A 27,034-nucleotide genomic window follows, 5' to 3' on the forward strand; every position below is an offset into this window, starting at 1 on the left:
AAAAAACACATACAACAGAAACTTACAAAATTGTGTGTAGCAAGAAATAGCCATGGCATATATGTATACTGGCAAATCCTGCAACAAGAATTCCACCATGAAATTCCCTCTCTCTCCTATCCCCCAATTGCATAATGCATATAACATATTACATTCAATACAGAATGTAAACATGAATTGAAAGTGGAGACACCGTATGTACTTTTATGTGTTAGTTTGTTACACAAGGAAGCCTTTAATAAAAACTACGGTAATTAAAGTTTGGCGTCCGTGTACCACGCTTCATCCGTAGATCTCAGGGCAGTTCAAAGCACCTTGACCACTGGCCAGGGCTGTGTTTACCCGGGGGTGCAGGGGGTCCTGTGAACTCTGGGGGGGGGGGCGGCAAATGCATACTGGTCCCTCTTGATCTGTAGCCCCTCTCTGTTGCTCTCGATTCCCCCTCCCCAAAAAAGCTCAACAACTCCCCCCCCCAGAAAAGGGAGCACTGAGTGGATCTTTGCTAAAGACAGCTCTGCCACTGACCTAAGCAAAGATATCAAAGCGGTGCACCTTACATGAGCTATTCCTCACAAATAAAAGCATGCACAGTGAGAGAAAAGAACATTGCTGTAGTTGCTGTCCTAAGAAGTCAAAGCGACCGGTACTAAGAGCCATAATCATTGCAGAATCCAGCAAGGCAGGGCCAGACAGAGCTGAGGAGAGCAATCAAATGGACATTAATTTGACAAGCAACTGACTTTCAGCCCAGCCACTACCAAAGCCAGGGCTGGAGAGCCTCCAGCCTGTGGGCCATATTTAGCCTGCCAAGACTCTCCATTTGGCCTCCCAAATGGAACCTCAACATGTGCCATTCACAATAGCTGACCTTTGGTGACGAATGATTACAGCCCTCATACTGATCTGGTCTTCAGTTTTCTAGGTATTTTCTTCAGAAAATTAAAGAGATCGTTGTTTTCTTTTGAGAAGAGATTGAGGCGGGGGGGGGGGGAGTTAAGTCATTGTAGCAAGGCGACAGCGGAGGGAAATGGTAGGTGCTAGAAGGGAATTATTCTAGACCCACGTAGCTGGCAGCGCTGCTGCATGTTGCTAACTAATTTCATGGCTCTTTGCCTCAATTTCATCACCTATCAATCAAACGAGAAAATAGTATTTATCTATCCTTCACAAAGCTCCGTTCGTTAATGTTTGTGAAGTTCTCTAAAGGATGAATGCTCTGGAGTGCAGGACAGAAAAGCGATAGCTTTCTTGGAAACAACAGGGACAAAGAACTTCATTAGTTTAAAAAACGAAGTGTGTGGGGGAAATTGGTGTTTTGGTTGTAACCTGGTGGTGTCAGGTAAGTGGAGGTGTTTTCAGTCTTCCTTTCTTTGGGGTTTCTCTTCCCGTTGCTGTGAATAATACGGCATGGACGCAGTTAGAGACAGTGTAACAGTGCATAGTTAAACTATGGAACTCATTTCCTCAGGAGGAAGCAATAGCCATCAACTTGGGTGAGACAAAGTCAGGAAGGATGAGGCTGCCAATGGCTATTAGCCATGATGGCTGTGCTCTACTTCTGAATAATAATAATAATTTATTATTTATACCCTGCCCATCTGGCTGGGTTTCCCCAGCCACTCTGGGCAGCTTCCAACAAAATATTAAAATACTGTAGTCTGTTAAACATTAAAAGCTTCAGTAAACAGGGCTGCCTTCAGATGGCTTCTAAAAGTCTGGTAATTGTTTTTCTCTTTGACATCTGGTGGGAGGGCGTTCCACAGGGTGGGTGCCACTACCAAGAAGGCCCTCTGCCTGGTTCCCTGTAACTTGGCTTCTCGCAGTGAGGGAACCACCAGAAGGCCTTCGGTGCTGGACCTCAGTGTCCGGGCAGAATGATGGGGGTGGAGACACTCCTTCAGATATACTGGACCGAGGCTTTAAAGGTCAGCACCAACACTTTGAATTGTGCTCAGAAACGTACTGGGATACTGAATACCAGTTGCTGGAAACCACAGGAGGGGAAGGGTTCTCTTGTGATCAAATCCTGCTCCCTGGTTTCCCACAGGCATCTGGTGGGCCATTGTGAAAACAGGCTGCTGGACTAGATGAGATGTGGGCCTGATCTGGCAGGCTTTTCTTATTTTCCTGTGTTCCCAGAACATGGCAATCGGAGATAGACTGCCTCTGAATATGGAGGCTGTATTTAGCTGTCACAGTTTAACCACCTTTTATAGAGCTTTCCTTTGTAAATTTCGCCAGTTCTCTCTAAAAAAAGGAAGGTTATTTATGCGAATGGACATCACCCCTCTGGTAGGCATATGAATTCCTTGTGGCAAGCGTGTTATTTGAAGTAGGGTGTCCTTTTAAAAAACCACAATTGTTATAGAAACTGCTTTTAATAAAAAACTGAATAAATGAAAGGACTTTGCAAACAACCTTTCACCCCCTTGGGAATGGAAATGCATCTTTGCACATTGTACTCCATGCTCAGCGTGATTCCATGCTCAGTGTGCCTAAATTTGCCTTATCCACAAAGCAAAAACGCATCAGTGCTACTTCTGCTGGTTTAAGGTTTTCTGATTTGAGGCCATGCCTTGGTGAAGAGACATGGCAGCAAGCTGATCAAAGCTGGGCATCGCATAACAACAGTCGGGGAGGTGCTAAAATAAATAAAAAACAGTAATAATAATTGTTACATACTGTATTTTTCGCCCTATAGGACGCACTTTTTCCCCTCCAAAAATGAAGGGGAAATGTGTGTGCGTCCTATGGGGCGAATGCAGGCTTTCGCTGAAGCCTGGAGAGCGAGAGGCATCGGTGCGCACCGACACCTCTCGCTCTCCAGGCTCCAGGAAGCTATCTGCAAGCCCTGCGCACCCGGGGGGAATTCACCCGGGCACGCAAGGCTTGCGGGCGGCAGCCTGCAGCGCGGAGCACGGGGCGCCCTCCGGAGGACGCCCCGTGCTTCGCGCAGGTGTCCGCAAGCCTTGCGCGCTCGGGGGAACTCCCCACGAGCGTGCACGGCTTGCGGGCGGCAGCCGGCAGCGCGGAGCACGGGGCGTCCTCCGGAGCCAGCCCCACAAGCTCGGGGGACAACGGGGAGGCGCAGCGCCGCCATCCCACTGTTCCCCGACCTGGTTTTGTGGGGGAAATAAAGGAAAAAAAATTTCCCTTTATTTCCCCCCCCAAAAAAATAGGTGCATCCTATGGGACGGAGCGTCCTATGGAACGAAAAATAAGGTAACTTTTCAGAGGGTCACAAAAGAAAATGTGTTCTCTCAACCATAATCTGTGCTTATGGCTTTATATAAAAAATAAAAAATGAATAGCAGCTGAGCTGAGAGACCAACAACAGAAAGGCACCCAGTGGTGATCTCTTCAGAGGAGGAGTTTTGCTCTGAGGGAGAATTAAGGGACTGAGCCAAGTGAGTTAGTGCCTCTGCGCTGGATGTTACTCATAGACACCTACCTTGGAGCTGGGTCTGCAACAATATGTGAGTGGTTTAAAATATCTCTGAGATTACTGAATAAATTACCTTCAGGTCCAAAGCAGTTAAGGGGAGCCACTATGCTGGAGTTGATAGAGAGCTGGAAAGAGGCCAGGGCCAGGGTTGCCAACTTTTCCTCACTGGCTCCTGCTCCTCCACCTTTAATTTACCGCACAATAAATGTTTATATTCATACCACGAAGAGCTTCACATGCTGATTTCTAAAAATCAAGCTGCTGTAAAAAAAACAACAGAACAGGTTTGACAACATGCATTTAATTGCCTTATTATTAAAATTTTAATTGGGGGAAATAAAGCAGAGGAGCAAACTACTTTTTTCCCTCCTGGTCAGCTGGCAATCCTAGCCAGGAAAGTCATTCATCAGCACACATTTTCACAAGGGATGTTACAAATGTACACTTGTAATTAAGCCTCTCCGTACTTGGTGGAGTTTTTACTTTTGAGTAAACATGCATGAGATCAGAATGTATGGAATTTTGCTTAGTTTCAAATATATCCTCTCAAAACATTGCGAAAGCTGTATAGGAAACTGAAGAGTTTTTTGGTTGTTTTTTTAAAGGAACATTGTTTTTAGTCAATATAGATTTCTCATTTGCTTTACAGATGTGGGAAAAGCAAAAGCCGTTGAACTGTTATTTGTGAAGATTTCATGAAAGTCGCTGCAGACAGAACATTCCAGGGCAAGCAAGAAATCAAGTGAATGAAAGACAGTATTTAAAACAAAGCAAGGTCAAGACAAAGTAAGTCGAGTTATTATTTGTTATCAAGTTCATAATAATAATAGTAGTAATAATAATAATAATAAATGCCAATATATTTAAATGGTGACTTGTCCCTTCGTTTGAGGAGTCTCATGTAATAATGGCACCAAATATTATGGTTGATCAGTATTTCAGTATTTCCACATCTTTCACAATCCAAGAATGAGTTAACAGGACAAATGTTAAAAATGAGCGCAAGTGCTTATCTATGCTGAAATCGGGACAAGAAATTTTACTTATTTATTCATTTATTGAATTTGTATACCGCCCTATACCTGGAGGTCTCAGGGAAGTTCACAGAACAAAATCAAATTGTAAACCCACAAAATATATAATCAAAATAAAAACAACAACCCAATAACATCCCCGCCCCCCGGTAAAGAAATGCACTTTAAAGGGAAAGGTAGACAGCTCGTGAAGTGCGCAGAGCTTGCATGTCTAGATGACAAGGTGAAAATGAAGACTGCAAAATACTCATTGTTCGCAAATCCTTTACAAACTTGGCCTTGAAGGTGGCTGGCAGGGAGCTCGCATGACTGCCTTTAGAGTAACTCCCCACCCAGCAATTGCTTTCATACAGACAGCATGCTTGCACCAAAGATTCATTGCTGCCACACTTGTGTTTTCCGCAACAAACACCCCCATGGTGAATGGCAGATACGTGACCTTCGTGCTCACCCCTGGGAGCTCAGGGGGGTCACAGCTCCCCGAAATAGCCACAGAGGGATGTTTTAGGGGCTGCCTTTGCGGAGTCCAGGGAAGCATGGGTGCAGCTGGGGGGGGGGGCCAATCCTGCCCATGCAGAGAACCTATCGGAATTAATGAATGGGTCCTTCCCACAAAATTCCAAGAAGTGCAAATTTCAAAGGGTGTCTGAGTTTCGGTGCGAATTAGGCAGATTCGCCTTTCAATGTGAACCGCCTCGAATTCATCCCCATCCTGAGCCCCGGGGGCTCCTGTGTCCTATCACCAGAGCTGAAATGGTTAAAGGGACAAGAATTTCTGGGAAAGCTGTTGCCTGCTCAAACTTTGGAACCCTGCAGGGGGACGCTTTGCTTTATTTTTGTTTTCTCCGATCCAGCTAAAAAAACAGTTTGTGCGAGGAGGCAAAGTCTCTCATTTTGACCCCGGGGCTTGTCCTAGCGAGTGAAAAGAACTCGCTCCCCACCCTCACCAGGTCACCAACAAAGAGGAAGGTCATGAGGTTCATCAGGGAAAGGCGCAGCTCTTCTGGAACATCTGGAACATCTGCTCATAACTTATTGAAGAAGCGACAGTGCTAAGCTAGCAGAATGCCAACGTTTTGCAGACTTCCGCAAACTGCAAGGAGTGACTGTCGGATATTTGGAGTATGAAGGCCAGGAGCTTGGGATTCCACAGTACCTTGAGTTAGGCTGCTTTCTTCCTAGAAAGAGGGAGCAGGTTGCTACAGTGCAGAGCTTTAGTAACCTCTTTGAGCCTTCTGGCTCCATAATGCTGGTAGAAACCCTGTATGGCAAGGGTAGCCAATGTGGGGCCCTCTAGAAGTTGTTAGACTAGAACTCACATCATGCCTGACCATTGGTCATGTGTTGGCTGGAATGTGGTTGGTTCAACCGCATCTGGAAAGCACTATTTTGGTTACTCTTGCTGTAGGGAGACTGATGGTTTGGGCAAAATATTCTCATTACAACCCCTCTCCCCAAGGAGAGTTGGGGCATGGCAGTGTATCTCCTTGATCATTTTGGTTGCCCTTTTCTGAACCTTTTCCAACTCCTTTTTGAAGCGAGGCCACCAGAGCTTTACACAATATTCCAAATGCATGCAAGGCAGATGCTCTACCACTGAATTATGGCCTTTCTTCTGTACTTATATGAGGGATCCCAGTGGTCACTCCCTTTTCTAGACCTCCCAGTATGTTTCCTGAGAAGCTTTCTTTGTCTTTAAGGAACACTTGTCCACCATTAATTATAATCTGAACTAAGGAACTCCAGATAATCTTCAAGGTAACCCCAAACATAGAAACCACTGCACTATCCAGCTAGTCACAGAACTGTAGAGTTGGCAGGGGCCACAAGGATCATCTAGTCAAACCCGCTGCAAATGCAGGAATCTTTTTGCCCAGCGTGGGACTCGAACGCCCAACCCTGAGATCTCATGCTCTACCAACTGAGCTGCTCAATTATTGTTAGCGCGTCTGTTCTCAGCTACTCTTACTGTTCAACAGCTCTGGAATCCGACTTATCTGCAGGGCCTAAAGCTCTTGCATTCCTCACTTGCTTTTCTCGGAGAGTTTTTTTTATTTCCCTTCGGTTCCTGGCTAAGTTTTAAGAAGGGTCAACTGCAACTTAGTGTTCTGCCTACCGGTATTTTCACCAACAGGCATTTGGTCTAAATGAGAAGATATTTTCAGTATCATTCCATGGGACCAATCCTGCTGCATCAACACATTATTATGGGGCTCCTTTAACTTTGGGGTAAGTGTCTTCTCATATTTATGCACGGTTGCCCATGGGTGCTGTGACGGGGCTCAAGCCATACTATGTCTTTTGCACTGGGACATAGATCTCTTGCCTTTTCCTCTCCCCTGAAAAACAACAATGAAGAACTTTCTCAAAGCTTTTCACAGCCAGCTGGGTCTGCTGCAAAGCACAGTGCTGGAAGACTCCAGCCACCTGCCATCTTGATTTGTGGAGGCCCAATCCAGTTACAGTGGAGAGCCAAAGTCCCTTACCCCCGTCCCTCTGAAAGCCACCTAAAATTCACATAAAGCACACTATGTAAACTTTATGTAGATTTGTGTCACATGCCTATGCCCTGAGTTTTTATGTACATACCATTGCTCCTGGCTGTTGCCATGTTTGGCAAGTGTTCGACACAAATAGTAGATGTTTGTGAGGTGTCAACGAACCATTAGAAGCCTCTTTTGTATGGCTGACAGATATCAGATCACAATATCTGTGGAACGGGCACTTTTACACAGGGCTTTTTTCCCCAGCCAGAACTCACTGGAACTCTGTTCTGGCACCTCTCAGGTGGGCGCCATTGCCATTATAAGAAAACAAGGGAGGGGGCCATGGTGAGTTCCCGCACCTCTTTTTCTAGAAAAATAGCACAAGTGCCACATAACATTCATTCAGCACTTGTGAGAAATTGGCGTTTCAGTGCAGCACTACCAAATCTCTGGAACTCCCTGCCTATTGATATCAGGCAGACACCTTTGTTGTACTGCCTTTTGATGCCTGCTAAAACCTGTTTGGTCTCGGCAAGCCTACCCAGACCTGTATTTTTACTGCAGATACCTGTTTTTGAAGCTGTTAACAGCAGTTTCCTTTCCTGAAGGCCCCTCCTCACCTGGAGCTGGCACTGCCTGTGACTGTGTGTGTATTTAATGGCTCTGTTCACAGAGGTCAAAACTGACATATTTTCAGTTCCATTTATGTCAGTGACCTAGAGTTCTATCAAATTCTGCCCTTTTGCTTATGCTTCAGACTTCTGCTTGGGCAATGGAACGTCTCCTCCTTCTCCCCTACAACTCCCTCCCCCACTCTCAAAACATGCTCCAGGGGGCTGGGGGTCCCTTTGGATCAGGTTTGGGGGGTCAGTATAGGGGGAGTCCCATTGCATGAGCTGATCACCCTTTGTGCAGTGTTGGATATAACTTCTAGTAAAGCCTGTGCTTAATCTTTCCCATTGCATACCCTCCAACATTTCTCCAATGAAAATAGGGGTGCACTATTCAATAATAATATAATTATAATTATATGCCCTTCATCTGACAGGGTTGCCCAAGCCACTGTAAGTGGCTGTCTTTAGATGTCTTCTAAAGGTTGTATAGTTACTTATCTCCTTGGCTCGGGGGTCGCATAACTCTATACCCTCCAACATTTCTCTGATGAAAATAGGGACGTCCTAAGGAAAAGTGGGACATTCCAGGATCAAATCAGAAACCAGGACAGCTTCTGTAAATCTGGGACTGTCCCTGGAAAATAGGGACATTTGGAGGGTCTGCCATTAACATAAATTGCATCATTTTGGCTGGATTGTGGTGACTACTTCTTCTTCTTCTTCTTCTTCTTCTTCTTCTTCTTCTTCGAGTTTGATACACTCTCTGTTTCTGTCCCATACACTCTCAGAATCCACTGCATAAAGATGGATACCACCCCCTTTTTTGTTCTGTAAAATGCTCAGAAACAGGAATGATGTGTCATGTAAGATTTCTTCATAACATATCTTTTTTGCCAGTTAAAATTCCATCTGACTCTTCAACAAAAAGGGCAATTTCGCTGAACGAAAGTTATCTGTGTCAACAGTCAACACAGTGTAGGAAACAAAAACGAGCTTTGTAAATATTTCCTTTATTCCAAACACACGCAGAGTGCAGCTGCGAGGATTAACATACTTGCACTTTAATCTGTTACGTAGAGCAACTCAGCTTCAAAGCCAAGATGCTATACCTTCCCAGTGGACCGTGCTGTGACTAGAGGAGAGGTAATATTTTCCCCTAAGACACAAGGCTGTTTCGCACAACATGGTACGATTCCTTAGCATTCATACAGTCTTGCTGAACCATACTTTGTTGTGCGACCCAAGAAAACTTTTTGGATTACTTCCTGATTTCCAAACGTTTCTGGATGAGTGATGTTGAGACTAACCAGGACTGGTCCGAGTCATTTAGCTGCCTGGGCAAGATCCACAGATTGAGGAGCACACAGTTAGGATAGGCTGGGAGTGCCCCTCTGCCACGATCAACACAAGCCTGGGGCTGACGTGGTTCTTCCAATGACGGAATTAGTGTCAACAACAAAGCTCAACAACTTTCCTTTAAAAAGTACTTTTTGTGTCTGGATTTTTACTTCTTGGAATATGGTGACCCTACATCAGAGCCAATATAGAACTGGAGTCAGAAGGCTCGACTTCTTGGCTCAGGGAACCATGTGCCTTCCTCCTATTACGAGTAGGATTAGACTAATGTTCATGAAAATAGCAATAAGTGTTGAGGGGTCCCTAGTATCAATTATTATTTTCTTCCTCCAGGGGGTTGGACTAGATGACCCTTGGGTTCCCTCCCAACTCTACAATGCCACGATTATTTCATTTTATTTTATTGCTGCAACAGTTGCAAGCATTAGGAAACTGAGTGAAACACAGTGGTCCTAACCCAGCCCAGAGCTGATTTCTATGGGCTTCAGTGTGCTGGACTGTGTCTCCAGAATGGCACTCATCAATTTATTGACTACAGCTATCATGCCTAATCTTACAAGTTACTTCATTATAAATGAAGGGGAGCAGAAAATCAACTTTTTTTAAAAAAAGATAAATGGGCTTCCTTTATTACTTTCCGGAGTTCTATATACAGAGAGACTGAAAGAGGAAGCAATACTTCTTATTAACTGTGACATCCATTCAGCTTTGATGAATGGATGTATTGGCTGCGTCCTTTCCTATTCATAGTGGTACATAATGAGAATGAATTACTGGCTGATAATTTGATGTATAAATATTGCATTTAAATGTGTTAATGTCTTGGGTTGGGTTTTTTTAAAGAATTAGCACGCACACAAGATGTGAGCTGTAACATTTTAACCAACAAAAAGCTAGAAACAAATACTTTATGTGTGCCATGGTCTCCCAGCCACCTGGTGCTTGGGTACTTTACAAAGCACCATAAAAATGTTTGTGGTGCTTAATGTGCAGTAATTTTAAAAGCATATGCATGTGCTTAAACACATGTTTAAAGGGAAATGGGGCAGGGCGGGGAAGGAACACTAATGTTTAAAACACCTGGAGGATACAATTTGTTTCCAGGTGAGGAACAAAGACGGATAACTGGAGGGGAAGGGCTAGGACAGTCCCAGGCCTGAGAGCCCGGAGAGCTGTTGCCCGTTAATGTAGACAATACTGAGCTAGGGAGGCTCATCATCCACACATTTTTAAACTGGGTTGGGGAAAGGGTTAAGCATCCTCTGTGGCAGATAATCCCCCTGAAAGTGGCGCTCTGCTCCTTCTTTAATGCAAATATAGGTTTGAGAGTTGTGTGCTTGCTTCATAACATCCCATCCCAACCTCTAAGGGTCTCTTTGAAAATGCTCTTCTTTCTTTTTAAAGCTAGGCTGATTTGAGAGATCACTTCCACACCACAAATCTTTGACACCTGAAGGCTCTTCCAGAGGACCACACAGGCCATGGGGAAATTGAAGAAGAACGAGGAGGCTGTCTTTCTGAGGAAGAAGATCACCCTCTTGAGAGCTTTCTCGCTCCTCATAGGGAGCATGGTAGGCAGCGGAATATTCATCTCTCCCCAAGGGGTGCTGAAGAACTCTGGCAATGTGGGCCTCTCCTTAGTCGTCTGGTTTGCCTGTGGGATCCTCTCTATGTTTGGTGCGTGGTGAGTTTCTTTCCTCTCCTTTCTCAGCTCTCGGAGGATGAGAAACCCTACTGGGACTGTGTTTCACCCCGCTACGAATTGGTAGCGGCAGTAATGAAATCTGTATTGGCCCAGGATCCAGAACTGAGACAGCATTCTGACTCAATGTTGTCTTTTTTAATATACAGTGGTACCTCGGGTTACAGAAGCTTCAGGTTACAGATGCTTCAGGTTACAGACTCCACTAACCCAGAAATAGTACCTCAGGTTAAGAACTTTACCTCAGGATGTGAACAGAAATTATGCAGCAGCAGCGGGAGGCCCCATTAGCTAAAGTGGTACCTCAGGTTAAGAACAGTTTCAGGTTAAGAACGGACCTCCAGAACGAATTAAGTTCTTAACCCAAGGTACTGTATATATAAAAAAGAATTCCCGTTATTGAAAATAAAGGAGCAAAAGAAAAAGAGAGAGAAAGTGCAAAAATATAATAAAAAGATATAGTATAGTATGTTATATATAATCAGTAACATTTCCATACATTATTATACAGTGGAACCTTGGTTCCTGAACTTAATCCGTTCCGGGAGTCTGTTCGATTCCCGAAACAGTTCGGGAACCAAGGCACTGCTTGTGATTGGCTGCAGCAACTTCTTGCAGCCAATCAGAATCCACGAGGGGTGTTCAGTTTCCAAAGAATGTTCGAAAACTGGAACAATTACTTCTGGTTTTCATTCGTTCGGGAGCCATAATGTTCTGCTCCCAAGGCGTTTGGAAGCCGAGGTTCCACTGTATATGTAATATAAATAATAATATTGTCATAATACGTATATGGTTATCAGTAAAATACTATATGCAGTATAAGCTCGTTCCAAATGTCGATATTGTTTGTCCAAACAAGGTCTGCATCCATAAGCAATTTGTTCATATGTTGCGAGTGTTGTCTTGTCGTCAGCCCATTGATTAAAGGGGACCATATCTTTATTCTTCCAGTTCAGTGTTTTCCAAACTGGGGTCTCCAGCTGTTTTTGAACTACAACTCCCATCATCCCTAGCTAGCAAGAACAGTGGTCAGGGATGATGGGAGCTGTAGTCCAAAAACAGTCCAGAGACCCAAGTTTGGGAAGCTCTGTTCCAGTTCATCAGTACCAGTCTCTTGCCCAAAGAATCTACTTTTGTTGCCCAGTTGCATCCTGACTCATGGTTAAAGGAGGAGAGACAATAACATAAGAAGCTGCCTTATACTGAGTGAGACCACTAGTCCATCCAGTTCAGTATTGTCCACACTGACTGGCAGCAGCTCTCCAGGAATTCAGGCAGGGGTCTCTCCCAGGGCTGCCTGGGACTGAACCTGGGACCTTCTGTTGGCAAGGCAATTGCTCTGCCCCTGAGCTGTGCCCTTTTCTGTACACACTCCAATCCTGCCCTATCTGTTTTCTGAGATGTACTTGGGCACCTGATGTAACTGAGCAGCCCCTGGTCCCGTGACACCTCCATTGCACCTGCGATGCTGCGAGCCTTTGTTTCTGCCTTGAACTTGGAGCAGGCGCTCCCAAAGCCACATGGAGTTAATGTGTAACTAATCCGAATTAGAATCTTATCAGAAGAACCCTGTGAAAGAGGCACCCCACCCCCATTGCATGATGAAACTGGGAAGGCCATTTCAAAGCCCTTGACCCATAGGATTCCCAAACAGCAGCCTTCCTAACAGGCTCTTGTATCTCAGGCTCCTACATCCCGGATAGCTCAGTCGGTAGAGCATGAGGCTCTTCGTCTCAGGGTTGTGGGTTTGAGCCCCATGTTGGGCAAAAGACTCCTGCATTGCAGGAGGTTGGACTAGATGAGCCTTGTGGTCCCTTCCAACTCTACAGTTCTATGAATCTTATGTATTTCAGCGTAACTCTCCCACCTGGGAAGTCTAAGAGGGGCATGTACCCTCTCCACCTGCAAGTCCCACAACTCATGTGATACTTACACAGCAAGGGGGAGGAAACTGTGACTCTCCAGCTATTGCTCGACGACAACTCCCATCAGCTCTGGGCCTTTGGCCATGCTGGCTGGGCTGAGAGGAGTTTTAGTCCCACAACAACTGGGGGACCACGGGTCCCCCATTCCTGCTACAGAGCAATGTCGTTTCTGTGGGATCTTTTAATTACAGTGGTACCTCTGGTTGCAAACGGGATCTGTTCTGGAGGCCTGTTCGCAACATGAAAAGAGTGCAATACGCGTGTGCGCATGCGTGTGTTGCGATTCGGTGCTTCTGCGCATGCGCGTGACGTCATTTTGCGCTTCTGTGCATGCACGAGCGGCAAAACCCGGAAGTAACCCTTTCCGGTACTTCCGGGTCGCCACAGGACGTAACCTGAAAGAATGTGACATGAAGCAAACTTAACATGAGGTATGACTGTTCATAACCACACCAGTCAGCTCAAATGTCCCTAATATCTGTCACCTCATCCTTTCCTAACTGAAGATGCCAAGGAACATAGGACCTCTGTCTTCAGAATGCGTGCCTGTGTACATACCATACGTTTAAAGCGTATTTAAAGCACATGGCTTCCCCCCTCCCCCGAATCATAGGAACTCTCGTTCTGTGAGGGGATAAACAACAGTTCCGAGGATTTTTGTGGGGAGGGGATTGATGTGCTTCGAATGTGCTTTAAATATATGATTTGTACACAGCCGTGGCCCCTCTTCTGCAAAAGGGAATATGACATCTTTATTTTACATTTTCACTCAACCCTTCCCAGATAACATATGCATATGGTTCTTATCCTGCCCATTCGATCCTCACAACAATTCTGAGACAGAGAGTGATTGGACCAAGTCACCCAGCAAACTTCCGGTAAAGCCGGTTCTAGTCCAACACACTAACCACGGCATCACACACAACCTGTGTGGAAAATTGCCCACACAAAAAAAGAGTAGATAGATTGCTAGTTATGCTGGTGTTTTGCAAAAACAAACAAACAAACAAACAAACAAACAAACAAACAAACAAAAAAACACCCTACCCAGTGGTTTTTTAACAGCACTTTTTCATCAAAGAGAACGGAGAGTAAACCATGACAGCCAAAATGGAGCCCTCCTCCCATCTGCCCCACAAGAAATTGGAAGCGAAGGCTACAATCATATACTTAATTTCCAGGGTCTCAATGGGACTTACTTTTCAATAGACATGTATAGAATTACCCTGTAAAAAACCCCCAAAACAATCGACTTTCAATGGAAGTGTTCTCCAATGATAAATATAGGGGGTTGTGATTCTATCTGAATGGCCTCAAAACATGAAAGTTTGCCAGCTGAAGTTTAGGATAAAAATAACCCAGGCTAAAATCTAAGAAAGCTGTTTTTTGACCATATGGCTCCATTGTGGGTGCACATATGGAGTCGTCATGGATTTTTCACAGCCTCCAGGTTCAAGTTCAGGTTGTCAATATGGATCATTCCTAATGTCATAATTTCCATGGGTGGGTGAAATGGTTGCACAAACACTTCATGCAGATATGGGTCATTCTGGTTTCCCTAGTTTCAGTAGCTCTCTGACACTCTGAGGGCTACAGTCCTTAGCCAATGTACTAGGGAGCAAAAATGCCAAAGAGTCTTGTGGCACCTTGAAGACGAACGGGTTTTTATGATTGCCTTTGCCAACTAATAATAATAATAATAATAATAATAATAATAATAATAATAATTTTATTATTACGGTCAAAGACCAGTTCAAAAAGCACATCTGAGACTACTTTCACAAAAGTGAAATAGACATTTAAAATAGTATAAAATAACAGCTTATAGATTAAAATTGAAATAGTCGCATGTACACGAAAAGACCTAAGATTAGACTAACATGCAGATTGACCCTGGGACACCCAGGAGGCCGGCTATGGCAGTTTTCCGGGTGGTATTCTGCGCCGACAAATCTGTGCGCAAAATCTGGCGACCATCCGGGTCGTCTTGTGGTTTTTGCCTAAGAGGAGAAAATTGAGTTTTGGCTTGTCTGGAAGGTCAACAAGCCTCACCAGATGGGGTCAATGGTATCTTTATGTGCCTCATCGTAAAAAGGACATCTAAAAAATAAGTGTTCAGGGCTTCCTATTTCCCCTAATGGGCAGGCGCAAAGTCTCTGGGCGTACGGGACTTTTCCAAAAGATCCTTCCAGAACTGGTGAGAGCAGAGCCAAACATGGATCATCATCATCATCATCATCATCATCATCATCACCATTTTCTAATTTCTATACAGTCATACCTCAGGTTATAGACACTTTGGGTTGCACAATTTCGGGTTGCGCACTGCACTGAACCTGGAAGTACTGGAACAGGTTACTTCTGGGTTTCGGCGCTTGCGCATGCACAGAAGCGCCAAATCATGCATGCGCAGATGCGCCGCTGTGGGTTGTGAACGCTGTGGGTTGCGAATGTGCTTCCCACACGGATCACGTTTGCTACCCGAGTGGCCTCTGTAGTGCCCTATACCTGCAGGCCTCAGAGCAGTTCACAATATAATATCACAATATAAAAACACAAAATACATAATCAAAATAAAAACAAAAGCAACCCAATAACACCCTCAACACATTTTAAAAGACTAGACTAGAGCCTGCTTCATCAGATGCATGAAGTGTGATCCCCAATAGTTAAATATATGCATGTGCAGGAGTGACAACAAGGGCAGGAGAATGGAAAGGTTGGTGTTAAATGGCAATGGAAGACCCCCACCCCCACCCCCCAAAAAACCCCAGTCTGTGGCCATTCTGCAAATGTATGAGGAATGACTCTTCACCACTGCAGTAATTAGGGATGACTAGGGAGCAAGGTCCTTTGAACTCAACAGAACTTACATCTTAATAAAAAGGGTTCAGGGGCACTTGAAGTGAAACCTCAGAATGACAGCTCTGTGCATCTTCTACCGATACACAGAAATAGTGGTGGGAACATATGAAGCGGTCTTAAACTGCGTCAGACCATTGGCCCATCTCAGGGCTGGATTAAGCATTAAGCAAAATAAGTCTGTGCTTAGGGCATCAAGGGAAGGGGGCACCACAGAAATCTTCCATTTGCAGGATTTTTAACATTAATGGTCACAAATGAAGCAGGGACTTGATCCCCTGTTTAAAGTCTAGTGCCTTATCCACTACAGAAGACTTTGCAATCTGGGTGACTTTTAAGTGAGGATTTTCACGAGGGCCCTATTTTTCTCTGTCATGGGCACAACATCACAGGATACCAATAGCCCGTCAATGCGTGAAGTGAAGGAAAACTCTTTAGGATGGTTTGCTTACGCTCTTTCCTACCTGAACACTTCCAGGTGCTCTGTGTTATGCTGAACTTGGCACCCGGATCACAAAGTCTGGAGCCCATTACATCTATATCTTGGAGACCCTGGGCCCTCTGCCAGGGTTCTTGTTCCTATGGGCAGAATACTTTGCTATAAGGTAAGCTTTTCCATCTGCAACCTGCTATAAACTTAAAGGTGAGGTCAGAATGCTTCGAACCATGTGGCGCAGTTGTGTATATAATCTATGCCTTTAAATGTCAGTGAGAGAAACTGCGCGTGTAAGAAGCAGATATTAAAAGCAGTCCAGGCAAATGGCCATCTAATATTTCTGGGTGAATGGCAGCTGTTCATAACTAACTGAAGTTTGTGTCCTGCCTTTCTCTGAGTTGTGTCAGCTTCGCCCATCAGGAATAGCAGCCCAGATGAACTAGGCCAGGGGCAGATAACTCTTTTCAGCCCTAGAGACATATTCCCTCCTGAGCAATTTCCAGGGGACACTGAAAACAGTTTAAATAAGCCGACTACCCAGTTTCCTTGACTTTGCAGGAATGTGGCATCTTTGCATGGAAAAAATAAGAGTTTTCTTGAGGTCTTGTCACAGAATGCATAAGCCAGTTTTCCCTTCCAGGCCAGCCAACAGTGCAGTTGTTGCACTGGCATTTGGACGCTACATCCTGGACCCCTTTTTCGCACCCTGTGGCGCTCCACTTCTGGCTGTGAAACTTGTTGCTCTTCTTGGCTACTGTAAGTACGAAGCAGGAACTGTGCCCCATTTATTTCCTTGGGATGCAATTCAGTCAAATCAATGGGAGTCTTATTATTAATTTCGTATTCTGAATTCATCAGCTGAACTAGATAGTCCCAGTGTGCAGGTCAAATGCCTTTTTTACCCTCTCCAATCCAGACATTGTCCTAATCCTGAACTCTTGGAGTGTCAGCTGGAGTGCCAGGCTTCTGACCTTCTTGTCCATCATCAAGTTGGTAGCTCTCACTCTCATCATCGTCCCAGGAATGATACTTTTAGCTCAAGGTAATGCATTATTCTCATTGTTATTAGCTATAAAACATCACCACCATCAAAATGCAAGGACTTGCCTCTAGAAAATATTATAGCCTCCATATATTCTGCCCTGAGAGCTGCCTCCCCCCACACTTGAGTGACAACAGTGGTCAGAGTCTGAAGTTGGGTGGGTGGGTATAAGAAACAGGGCCTTTCCATTTGTGGCACCTGCTTTGCAGAATGTCATCCCTAAGGAAGTCTGCTAAGAGCTCAGGCAGAATGTTTCCTGCCCCCTACTACATCCTAACCAATCTTTTAAAGTGGAAATGGCATGGGTTGAACTTGGAGACTTTTCTGCATCCAAAGTATATGCTCTACTCCTGAACCATATCTCAAAGATGTATATGGTAAAATGAAGCTTGTTTACATGCTCATCTATCTTAGGAACGTGTCTATGTTTATCATACTTTGCTTTCTAACTGTATGGTTTTCTTTAGGCCATACAGAAAATTTCCAGGATGCTTTCAATGCTCAGACCCTCGCTTTGGACAAGCTTCCTTTGGCTTTTTATGCAGGGATGTTTGCCTATTCAGGATGGTATGCATAAATGACATACATTTTTAAGATATTCACTTATAAACTGTCAGGGCCACTGAAATCTGTTCCTTTCCCTCCCACGATGCAGGTTTCAAACTAGTTTTGTGCGAGAAGAACTAGTGAAGCCAGAGAGGTGAGTCAAAAGACCAGTTAAAAGATATCTGTATTTGACCCTACTTAATGTTTTCTGAAGCTGTTTTGAATAGGGATGGATTATTCCGTAGGCTAACAAGACACAGGCTTCATATATATAATAAAATAACAATACAATGAAATTTTGCATTTACATCGGAACAGTTGTACTGACTATTCTTTTCTCTCCCCCTCCCCATTTTGTTTGTAGAAATATCCCTCTGGCAGTGATTGTGTCTGTGATCACTGTGATTGTGGGTTATATGCTTACTAATGTTTCCTATTACACGGTACTGACAGCAGCAGATGTTCTGGCCTCCCAGGCAGTAGCTGTGGTGAGTCGAAAGCCAATGTTGTAGTTAATATCAGATTAATTCCCCTTCTTCCCCAAGAGGGTTCAGTTTTCAGTAGATGGAGGGGAGAGGACTGGAATGTAAGACAGTGGCAATTAAATTCAGCCTCTGCAGAGTGGGGAGTTGTCATCAAGAAGTCTCAGAAGACCAAACCATTGTATGTGCGCCATCCCAGTCTCTGAGCAGTGCTAGATTCCGGGGGTTCCAGGGTTCAGTTTCCTTGGAATGAGGGTCAGCAGAGACTGTGGTGTCTTTATGATATAGAGTTTATTTACACATATAGACAACCTGAGACTATGATGGAGCGGCTCACAGCATTAACAGCCCAACATACAAACAGGCATTATTTTAGGGGGAATTGCTTTGCAGAAATGTATATATTAGGCAAAACTGTGAGGAACACATCTATTAGGAGAAATTTGCATTAAAATGCTGGTGAATTTCCAGGAGGACTTCTATGTATATCTATAAAAGAATTCTCAAAGGAATGTGTAAATGTGGAGAGCTGAATAAGACTGAAAATTTGAGAAACTGAAATGGACTGATTCACCCATCCCTAGTTCAGTCCTTCATAAGCTGGGAAAAGGGAACCTGCGGCCCTTCAGATGTTGTTGGACTTCAGTTCCCAGCAGCCTTGCCTATTGGTGGTGCTGATGCAAGTCCCCTCACAGATCTACAGTTCCCTGAGAGATTTAAGAGTCAACCCCTCTTCCCAGGGAGCTCTGGGAATTGTAGCTCTGTGAATGGAATTAGGGTCTCCCATCAACTTTCATTGCCCTTTACAAACTACAGTTCCCAGGACTCTTTGGGGGAAACCATGCCTATTTAAAGTGGCATGGGGATGCTTTAAATGTATGTCTGTTTTGGGACTACAGTTTCCATCATCCCTGACCGCTGGTAAGATGGGAACTGGAGTCCAAAAGCTGCTGGAGACCCAAGTCTGGGAAAGCCGTGGTGCTGATAGGGCCTTGTAATAATGTCTCTAAGCCTTTTGTAAAACGAGTAAGACAACAGAAAATCAGGGATTTGGGAGGCATGGAGAACAACAAGTAAATATGAAATCAGAATGAAACAGAGCTCTGTAGCATATCACGCCTGCTTTCAGTGAAGGCCACTCAGTGGCTTTCCTTCACCAATAATTATAAACCTCACATTTCTGAACACAAACATGCCTTTTCTTCCAGAGCTTTGCACACAAAGCTTGCCGGAGTGTTATCTCAATGGTGCCTATCCTGGTTTCCTTATCTTGCTTTGGGACCATGAATGGAGGAATCTTTACATTTTCAAGGTCAGTGACCTCTTTTTAATCTTGTTGAGGGATGAACTACATGCTACATATCAGGGCTGGGGGACATGTGACCCTCCAGTTGGTGCTGGACTATAGCTCCCATCCCCCCCAACCATTTGCTGTTCTGGCTGGGGCTGATGGGAGTTGTAGTCCAATAACATCTGGAGGGCGAAAGCATGAAACTGAGGAAGAGAACCCCAGCGCCGAGCATCTCTCCTAGAGGTTCCCCACCCCTGCAGACCGATTCATTGCGTTCTTTCACTGCTTATTTATTTTCTCCTTCTAGGACCTTGTTTGTGGCTTCACGAGAAGGGCAATGGCCTCCCCTCTTCTCCATGATCCATATTCAAAGACATACACCCCTACCAGCAGTCATGTTGATGGTAAGAATATGGGTTGACTCCATCCTAATCATTCTTAGAGTAGACCCACTGAAATGTTTAAGATTTGTTGTTGTTGTTTGTTGCCTCCCGCAGTTTGGTCAGGCTCATGTTTGTAGCTTCGAGAATACTGTCCAACCATCTCGTCCTCTGTCGTCCCCTTCTCCTTGTGCCCTCCATCTTTCCCAACATCAGGGTCTTTTCCAGGGAGTCTTCTCTTCTCATGAGGTGGCCAAAGTATTGGAGCCTCAGCTTCAGGATCTATCCTTCCAGTGAGCACTCAGGGCTGATTTCCTTAAGAATGGATAGGTTTGATCTTCTTGCAGTCCATGGGACTCTCAAGAGTCTCCTTCATCCTAATCATTCTTAGAGTAGACCCACTGAAATGTTTAAGATACCCATGAGTAATTTAAGGACTTTCAGTCTCAATGGGCCTACTCTAAAAGGCTGTGTACACATTACTGGCTTAAAATGCAGCTAGGTCATTCTTTTTCTCAATTCAGATTGAGGCTGAACAGTATTTCCTAAGAAACTACAGGATATGGATTACGGCTAACGTTTTGTGCACACTGCTTCCCAAAGCAGGAGTGGAAGCACATTGGGTGCACAGAAAATGGGGGGGTGTACACAAACTTGCAGTCCAGCAACATTTGGCCACAAGTTCCCCATCCCTGTTCTAGGTTTTCAGCTATGTCTGTGTGTTCAATCTGAGATGGTGGTTTACTAAATCTATTTCACCTACTTCTACACCCCTCAGTTCCCTTTGGTCACTGCCATGATCTGTGTGGGAGATATCTACCACCTGCTGAACTTCTTCAGCTTCTCCCGGTGGCTCTTCATAGGATTAGCCACCCTTGGGCTGATAGTTCACCGCTGCCGTCATCCTGAGATAACAAGCCCATTCAAGGTAAGGGTCTGCTGGCCTGTTTTCTCCCATGATTCTCCCTCTGTCGCTCTTTATTTTAGACCAGGTATGTACTTAGACCCATCTCTCTGTGTTAATAAGTAAGAGTAAGTAGTTAAGAGCTGGAGCTGTGAGCCAAGTGCTTCAGATCCCACTTCAGAGTATGCCCAACAAATATCACACCCATCAACAACTGATCAGAAACCGTGTTAAGTGGTTAAAAAGAAATAGGTGACCTGTGTTCAGCCTCCCAACTCAGACATTTTAAAAGGCAATTCATATAGCGCTTCATATTTCAAAGAAACCTCTGAGCAGTTTAGAGCATCATACGGCATCTCTGAGCTGTTTATAGCATCTTGTGATCTCAAACCAGGCACACACCCTCTCAGCCTGACTGGGGGTTGTTGTGAGGATAAAATGGGGGGGGGGGGCAGAATAGGGATGGAAGGATCTGGCAATTTTGCACCTCTCAGTTTCTCATTTATCCATTATTAAATTTTGTTTTCTGTGTTCTGCAGTAATTTGCATTTTTTAAAAAAATACCTCATGAAAATTCTAAGCATTTTAGGGCAATTTTCTCCTAAGAAGCCCATTTTTAGATGCACTTTTGCCTAATGTACACATTGTTGCAAGTTATTTCCCATAATACAATGGATTTTTATATGTCATTTCCCCCAATGTCTTCATTTAATGTGCACCCTCCCCCAATATGTCCATTTTTGTACACATTGTTCGGAGAAAGTGTGAATTTGAGAGATTCTGCTTTAAATGAATACCGAACTGAATTTCTCCTCTGCCCCTAGGGAGAAGAGCTATGTACCCTGCCCTGTGTTCCTTGAAGGAAGGGGGGTGGGATACAAATAAACAACAAACATGAATTGCTTGTTTGCTTAGAGAAAAAATATTTGCCCTACTTCCAAGGTGTCCCAGCGTGGATTTTCATTATCATTCTTTGGGTGACCAGAGGAGAAAAGAGGACTCCTGTACTTTTAATAGCTGTATAGAAAAAGAAATGTCAGCAGGTGTCGCTTGCAAGAGAATCCACACCAGCTGAAGTTCCACCTTCTACGTCACTATTAAAGGTGCAAGAGCCCAGGATTCCTTTTTTCGCCCGGCTACCTTATTTTCCACATTCAGGAATAACATGCTCTTGGTATGTCTTCATAGCCACTACCAAAAGCACTTTGGAAATGAATGCGGGGTAATGCTTTGCTGTTTTTTTAGCCGCTCACAAAACTTGGAAGGAAAAAAACACCAAGAAGAAACCATACAAATTAAATTTGAGAAGACCAGTGCTTATAATATGTACATCTACTGCCGCCTTGTGGACATAAGCAAGAACCCTTATTTCCACACCTTTTAAAGAAAAAGAATGCTTGCATGTCTCATTCGTACGGAGCTTCTCTTCTCAAGACTTGGGTGCACAGATTAAGTACCCATCTGTGCCCATCTGGAAATAATAATAATCCTTATGTGGATTATTATTAGGATGCATGGCAGAGGAGAGGAATTGTAAGCTTAAACTCCCAATTACAGTGGTACCTCGGGTTAAGTACTTAATTCGTTCTGGAGGTCCGTACTTAACCTGAAACTGTTCTTAACCTGAAGCACCACTTTAGCTAATGGGGCCCCCCGCTGCCACCGCGTCGCCGGAGCATGATTTCTGTTCTCATCCTGAAGCAAAGTTCTTAACCTGAAGTACTATTTCTGGGTTAGCGGAGTCTGTAACCTGAAGCTTATGTAACCTGAAGCGTATGTAACCTGAGGTACCACTGTACCTTGTTTTCCCCTCAAGGATATCCCTGTAGAACTCGGGACTTGGACCCCACAGTGTGTAGGCAAAGCTCTCATTGGGTGTGTTAGATTTCCCCCCACCCACCCAAAGAAACATTTTAATTAGAGTTCTAACAATTACATTCAGTCCTTTGTCATGGGTCAAAGGCCTTTTATTTGCATTGCAAATACCTCCAGGTCTTTCTCTAGGAGCTTTCATTTTCCTCCAGTCCTCCTTTTGCTTCTCAAATGTTTTGAAGTGAGATCCACCTGCAAACTTCCTCAGCCTGTCAGGGCCCACTTGTAAAAGTAACTCCACTTTTGGAACTCTTTTCTCCTATCCAGGTTCCTCTCTTCGTTCCTGTTTCCTTTACAATCATTTGCCTTTTCACTGTGGCGATGTCTTTCTACTCGGACCCAATAAATATCAGCATTGGCTGTGCCATGGTTTTAAGTGGGTTTCCCGTTTACTATTTGTTCATCAACAGGTCAATGCCAAAGTGTTGCAGCACCACATTCTGTGAGTAGAAACTGCTGGGTAATTTTGAATGCTCATTTTCAGTATGGTATTCTTTAAAGATTGCTGCATAGCCAGAGCTTGATCTGGCTGTCGAGAGCTGTATTCCCTCAGGAATCGGGGGGAGATTGATTATTGATTGATTTCAATGCTTCGTGATTGTGTGTGTTGGGGAGGAACCCGCAAACAGCATACAGAAAAGAATAAAACAATCAAACTATCAGTAAAAACAGCTACAGATAGATATTTATAACATTCAAAAATACTTAAAAACAACAATAAGCTAAAAGCAGATTAAAACATCCATCAACATTCTATATCTGGGTCTTGTCTAAACAAAAAATGTCATTCGGCAGGGGGTTCCAATGTGTGGGTACTGACACACTGAAAGATGTGGTGTGTGGTGTAGTGGTTAGGAGCGGTAGACTCATAATCTGGTGAACAGGGTTCGCGTCTCCGCTCCTCCACATGCAGCTGCTGGGTGACCTTGGGCCAGTCACACTTCTCTGAAGTCTCTCAGCCCCACTCACCTCACAGAGTGTTTGTTGTGGGGGAGGAAGGGAAAGGAGAATGTTAGCTGCTTTGAGACTCCTTCAGGTAGTGATAAAGTGGGATATCAAATCCAAACTCTTCTTCTTCTTCTTCCAAATGCGAAATGAGTGTTATGGAGTACACCTAACAGCTCCAGTTGTGTTTCCAATTGCTTATTATGGAATTGAAAAACCCAATACTTTAAAAAATGCCAGTGGGGAAGGCATGGTGGCAGTGGTGTGTTTAATTTGCAGCTTCATTAATTATATTTTTGAGCGTTTTCAAATTACCTAAGAAAATGTTCTGCTTTGGGGGGGGGTTGTTTTTTTGTTTGGTTTTTACAATGAAATCAATATTTTGAGTTCCTTTGATCAAAGGGGAATTGCAAGAAGCCCAAAGGGAAATGTTGCTTGGGAGGGGGATGAGGAAAAACCAAAGAGGAGCACCCTGTACAAGCAATTGAAATTCAAGCTACAAGCCCTGTGGCTACTTCTAAAGAGGGAGAAATGGAATTGCAAACTTACCGTCCAATATTATGGGGGCATTTCCAAGTAGCCCTGTTTTGAGCAATCAAATAATTATATTAATAATGATGCTAAGCATCCATAAAGTACTTCTGAGAGTTTAACATGCCTACATGTATTATGTCCTTGTAATCCTTACATTAACTTCTTAAGATAAGTCACTATTAATATCCACATGTTGCATATAGGGGGCTGAGGAAGGGGTTCAAATCTGTCCATATTTAATTTGTGCCATTTTTGCTTCTTCTTTTTTTGTAACCCTAATTCCATCCCATTCTGTTTCCACATTAATTTTTCCAATTTTGGAAGAAACATAATTCGTACTTTAGGAACACCAGAACATGAAATACTCTTGCCCTTATACATCTAACCCCTTACTATTACAGATTCTCTTACACTGAAGCTTCAGGTCCTCTTGAAGGTGGTGCAACAAGAAATCAGGACTTACTGAGAAGCATAACGAGAGCTGGAGGGGTGAACCAGAAGCCTGAACTTCAAAGCTCTGATTTTGTGGTGACTTCTCCTAGCTTATATTTAATGCCACCCTCACAACTCGGAGCGTGCCTGCATTGGAGCATCTTCTGCTTCCAGTTTGGTGTTTTCATACCAGATGGAGAGTTCCTGAAAAATCAAAGGCACAGGAAACCCTGTGCAGATGAGTCACACCTTTGACTGTGCAAGCAACAGCCCATGTGCATCCTGATCTGGCATGCAGATGGGCATGAGAGCATCTGGACCTTGAAGAAAGACTGCTAGAGATGTGTTTGTCTGAATGCATACGCAATCCCTAAATGCTGGCTGTGTAGAGGCAATAGCTGTTTGTAGATGTTGAAGTGGTACTGCAGAGCTGTTAGTCATCAATTTACACAGGCTCATTTTTTAAAAAGTTTGATTTGAGCAGTGTACCTTGGCCAATGATAGTTTTTGATGTACTCCAAGATGGACTCTAGAAAACTGAAATAAGCCTTGCTGAAAAAGACGTGTGTGTGATTAGAATGGTAAAGAAGCCCTCCCCAAATCTGAAACTTCTGATTTTGTTTTGAGTATACACACACAGAGACACACACACATGCACACACACACACGTTATTACTGTTATTATTAATAGTGTGTAAAAGGACGGACACATATAATTCCAAGTGGTCATATAGCCTGTTGCAAAGTGGGAGGGAGGAAATTTCCTTTTTGTGAAATTGACTAAACCAGATGCAGCTTTCAAGCAGCCAATTTCACACCTATTTTGAAGTTCATAGTACTGGTAGAATTAAGAATATGGATATGATTATATTCTCACAGGCAATGCTTACTGCCTTCAGTTATCCTTGCTAATGTTTGATCAAGTCTAGTGCCATCGCACCAGTTAGGGGGCATTACCCCCATTGATCCTGAGAAGAAATAATCATTTGTGCATGATGCATGTCTTTGCAAGATGGACTGAGATCACGCTGTAAATGGCACGTGCTTATGTATTAACTAGTAATGATAACATTAGTTTTGCAACACAGAATGCAATTTGAGAGGGTCACAAACCAAAACCCTGAATTCAGCACCTGCAAGCATGAAAAATCAGAATCATATCAAATATAACACAGTCTGTACATGGATCAATGTAAAAGTGTTGGGAGGGAGGCTAAATAATGTATGTTTCAATTCATGTGATGCTATATACACTTATTTTATTTTCTTTAACATCCTTATCTCTTCTGCAACAATCCTGCCAAAAATTTGCTCCTCTTGATGCTTGCTATCAGCCATGGAAGGAAAGCCTTCATTGGCACCAATGGGAGCTTTCTTTCTTTCTTTCTGAAATATACTCGGAGTCGAGAGTGGATTTCATGCTCTTTATTCTGCTCATAGTGGTGAGGAGGAAAAATGGAAGTTCCCCCAGAATGTCTGCTTTATATACATTATTTACACAATGGGCCCCACGTGATTAGCTAATTCCGGGATTCACCTGTAGGCCAATGAGGTTGCAGATTCACTTCCACCTGAAGCTGGATTGGGTGGCTCCTGTGGACCAATCAGACTGCTGCATTCTGGACCCTATTGTTCTAGGACCAATCACACTGCTGCATTCTGAATCCTATTGTTGTAGGACCAATCAGACTGCTGCCTTTTGAATCCTATTCAACTCAGTACATAACTCTTTCTTTCTTTCTTTCTTTCTTTCTTTCTTTCTTTCTTTCTTTCTTTCTTTCTTAGTCTCCAGAACTTTTGAAGCAGATTTGAGGGCGCCCCAGGGTGGGGGTGAGGTTGTGGGAGGGAAAGGAAGATGCAATCCCATTGCACTAGTGGAGGCCTCTTCTGTTTGTGCACTGGATACAGCCCAGGTCACTTCCAGATGACCTTTTCATTGGGCATTTTATCCTTATTTGTTTGCACAAAGTTTGCAGGGAGATCAGTCAGCATTGGTTTTTTATTGCACATTCATTCTGATTTGTGTGTGGGAAGGTTAGACGACACTGAATCAAGCAAATGTTATCCCTAGTGCATTTTCCCATCACATTCCTTACTGCAAAAAGTCCGATTTTGGGTGGGTTGGGGAGTGAGTTTGATGCCCAAGAGCACCAAATAAGTTCTAACTGTGCAACCTGAATTAGCTGGTAGTGATGGAATCCCACCTGGAAAATGTTTCATACACATATGAAAATCTGACTGATGTGTATGATTGGCTGGTTTGAATGATTTAGCATCATGTAGCCAAATAGGCAAGCAACTTTGAACTACTTTCTTATTTGTGGTTTTCTAAACTGTGTCTAGTAAGCTTCTTTCTATCAGCACTGAAGACCTTAGCAGATAGTGATTACGTAAACACTGACTCTGTACAGTCGTTGTTGAGATATAACATTTTGTATAAAATGGTAGACAATCGCAGGAAATGTTGAACTTCCCATTTTAGTTTGCTAAAAGATGTGAAATGTTTTCTATGTTTTTGAGGGTAAAATGCCAACCTCATCCAAGTTCACAATGGAAACTTTCATATTAAAGTGACATTAAGTCCAAAATCTAAGCAGCATTTCTAAGCTTTTTATACACTCAGTGAACACCTAATTAAATGGTTTGAAATAAAGCACAGTTTTCAGAAGTTATTAATTTTTTTTCCTGGCCATCTTGCATATGTTATCATGCTGATGGAAGAGTTGAAGCGTTGGGTCAAAGCTGC

At 43.7% G+C, this 27,034-nt stretch overlaps 1 protein-coding gene across 2 annotated transcripts; it reads left to right on the forward strand.

Annotated features, from left to right (window-relative positions):
* The first annotated feature begins 1,229 nt into the window (after window positions 1-1,229).
* LOC308486846 (cystine/glutamate transporter-like) lies at window positions 1,230-26,941 on the forward strand. 2 transcript variants are annotated; one of them, XM_081024054.1, is made up of 14 exons: window positions 1,230-1,339; window positions 4,095-4,231; window positions 10,340-10,612; window positions 15,903-16,029; window positions 16,501-16,616; window positions 16,777-16,902; window positions 17,370-17,469; window positions 17,558-17,602; window positions 17,813-17,936; window positions 19,139-19,242; window positions 19,529-19,625; window positions 20,380-20,529; window positions 22,645-22,819; window positions 24,258-26,941. In XM_081024054.1, the coding sequence occupies exons 3-14, from the start codon at window positions 10,417-10,419 to the stop codon at window positions 24,320-24,322; spliced, it is 1,425 nt and encodes a 474-aa protein (XP_080880180.1). In that variant the 5' UTR covers window positions 1,230-1,339; window positions 4,095-4,231; window positions 10,340-10,416; the 3' UTR covers window positions 24,323-26,941. The 2 variants fall into 2 exon arrangements, with proteins under 2 accessions (XP_080880180.1, XP_080880181.1); XM_081024055.1 differs by lacking the exon at window positions 1,230-1,339 and adding an exon at window positions 3,339-3,476.
* The last annotated feature ends 93 nt before the right edge of the window (window positions 26,942-27,034 follow it).

The sequence above is a fragment of the Podarcis pityusensis genome (genome assembly GCF_964106645.2).
Source record: "Podarcis pityusensis genome assembly, chromosome: 10".
Lineage (NCBI taxonomy): Eukaryota > Metazoa > Chordata > Lepidosauria > Squamata > Lacertidae > Podarcis > Podarcis pityusensis.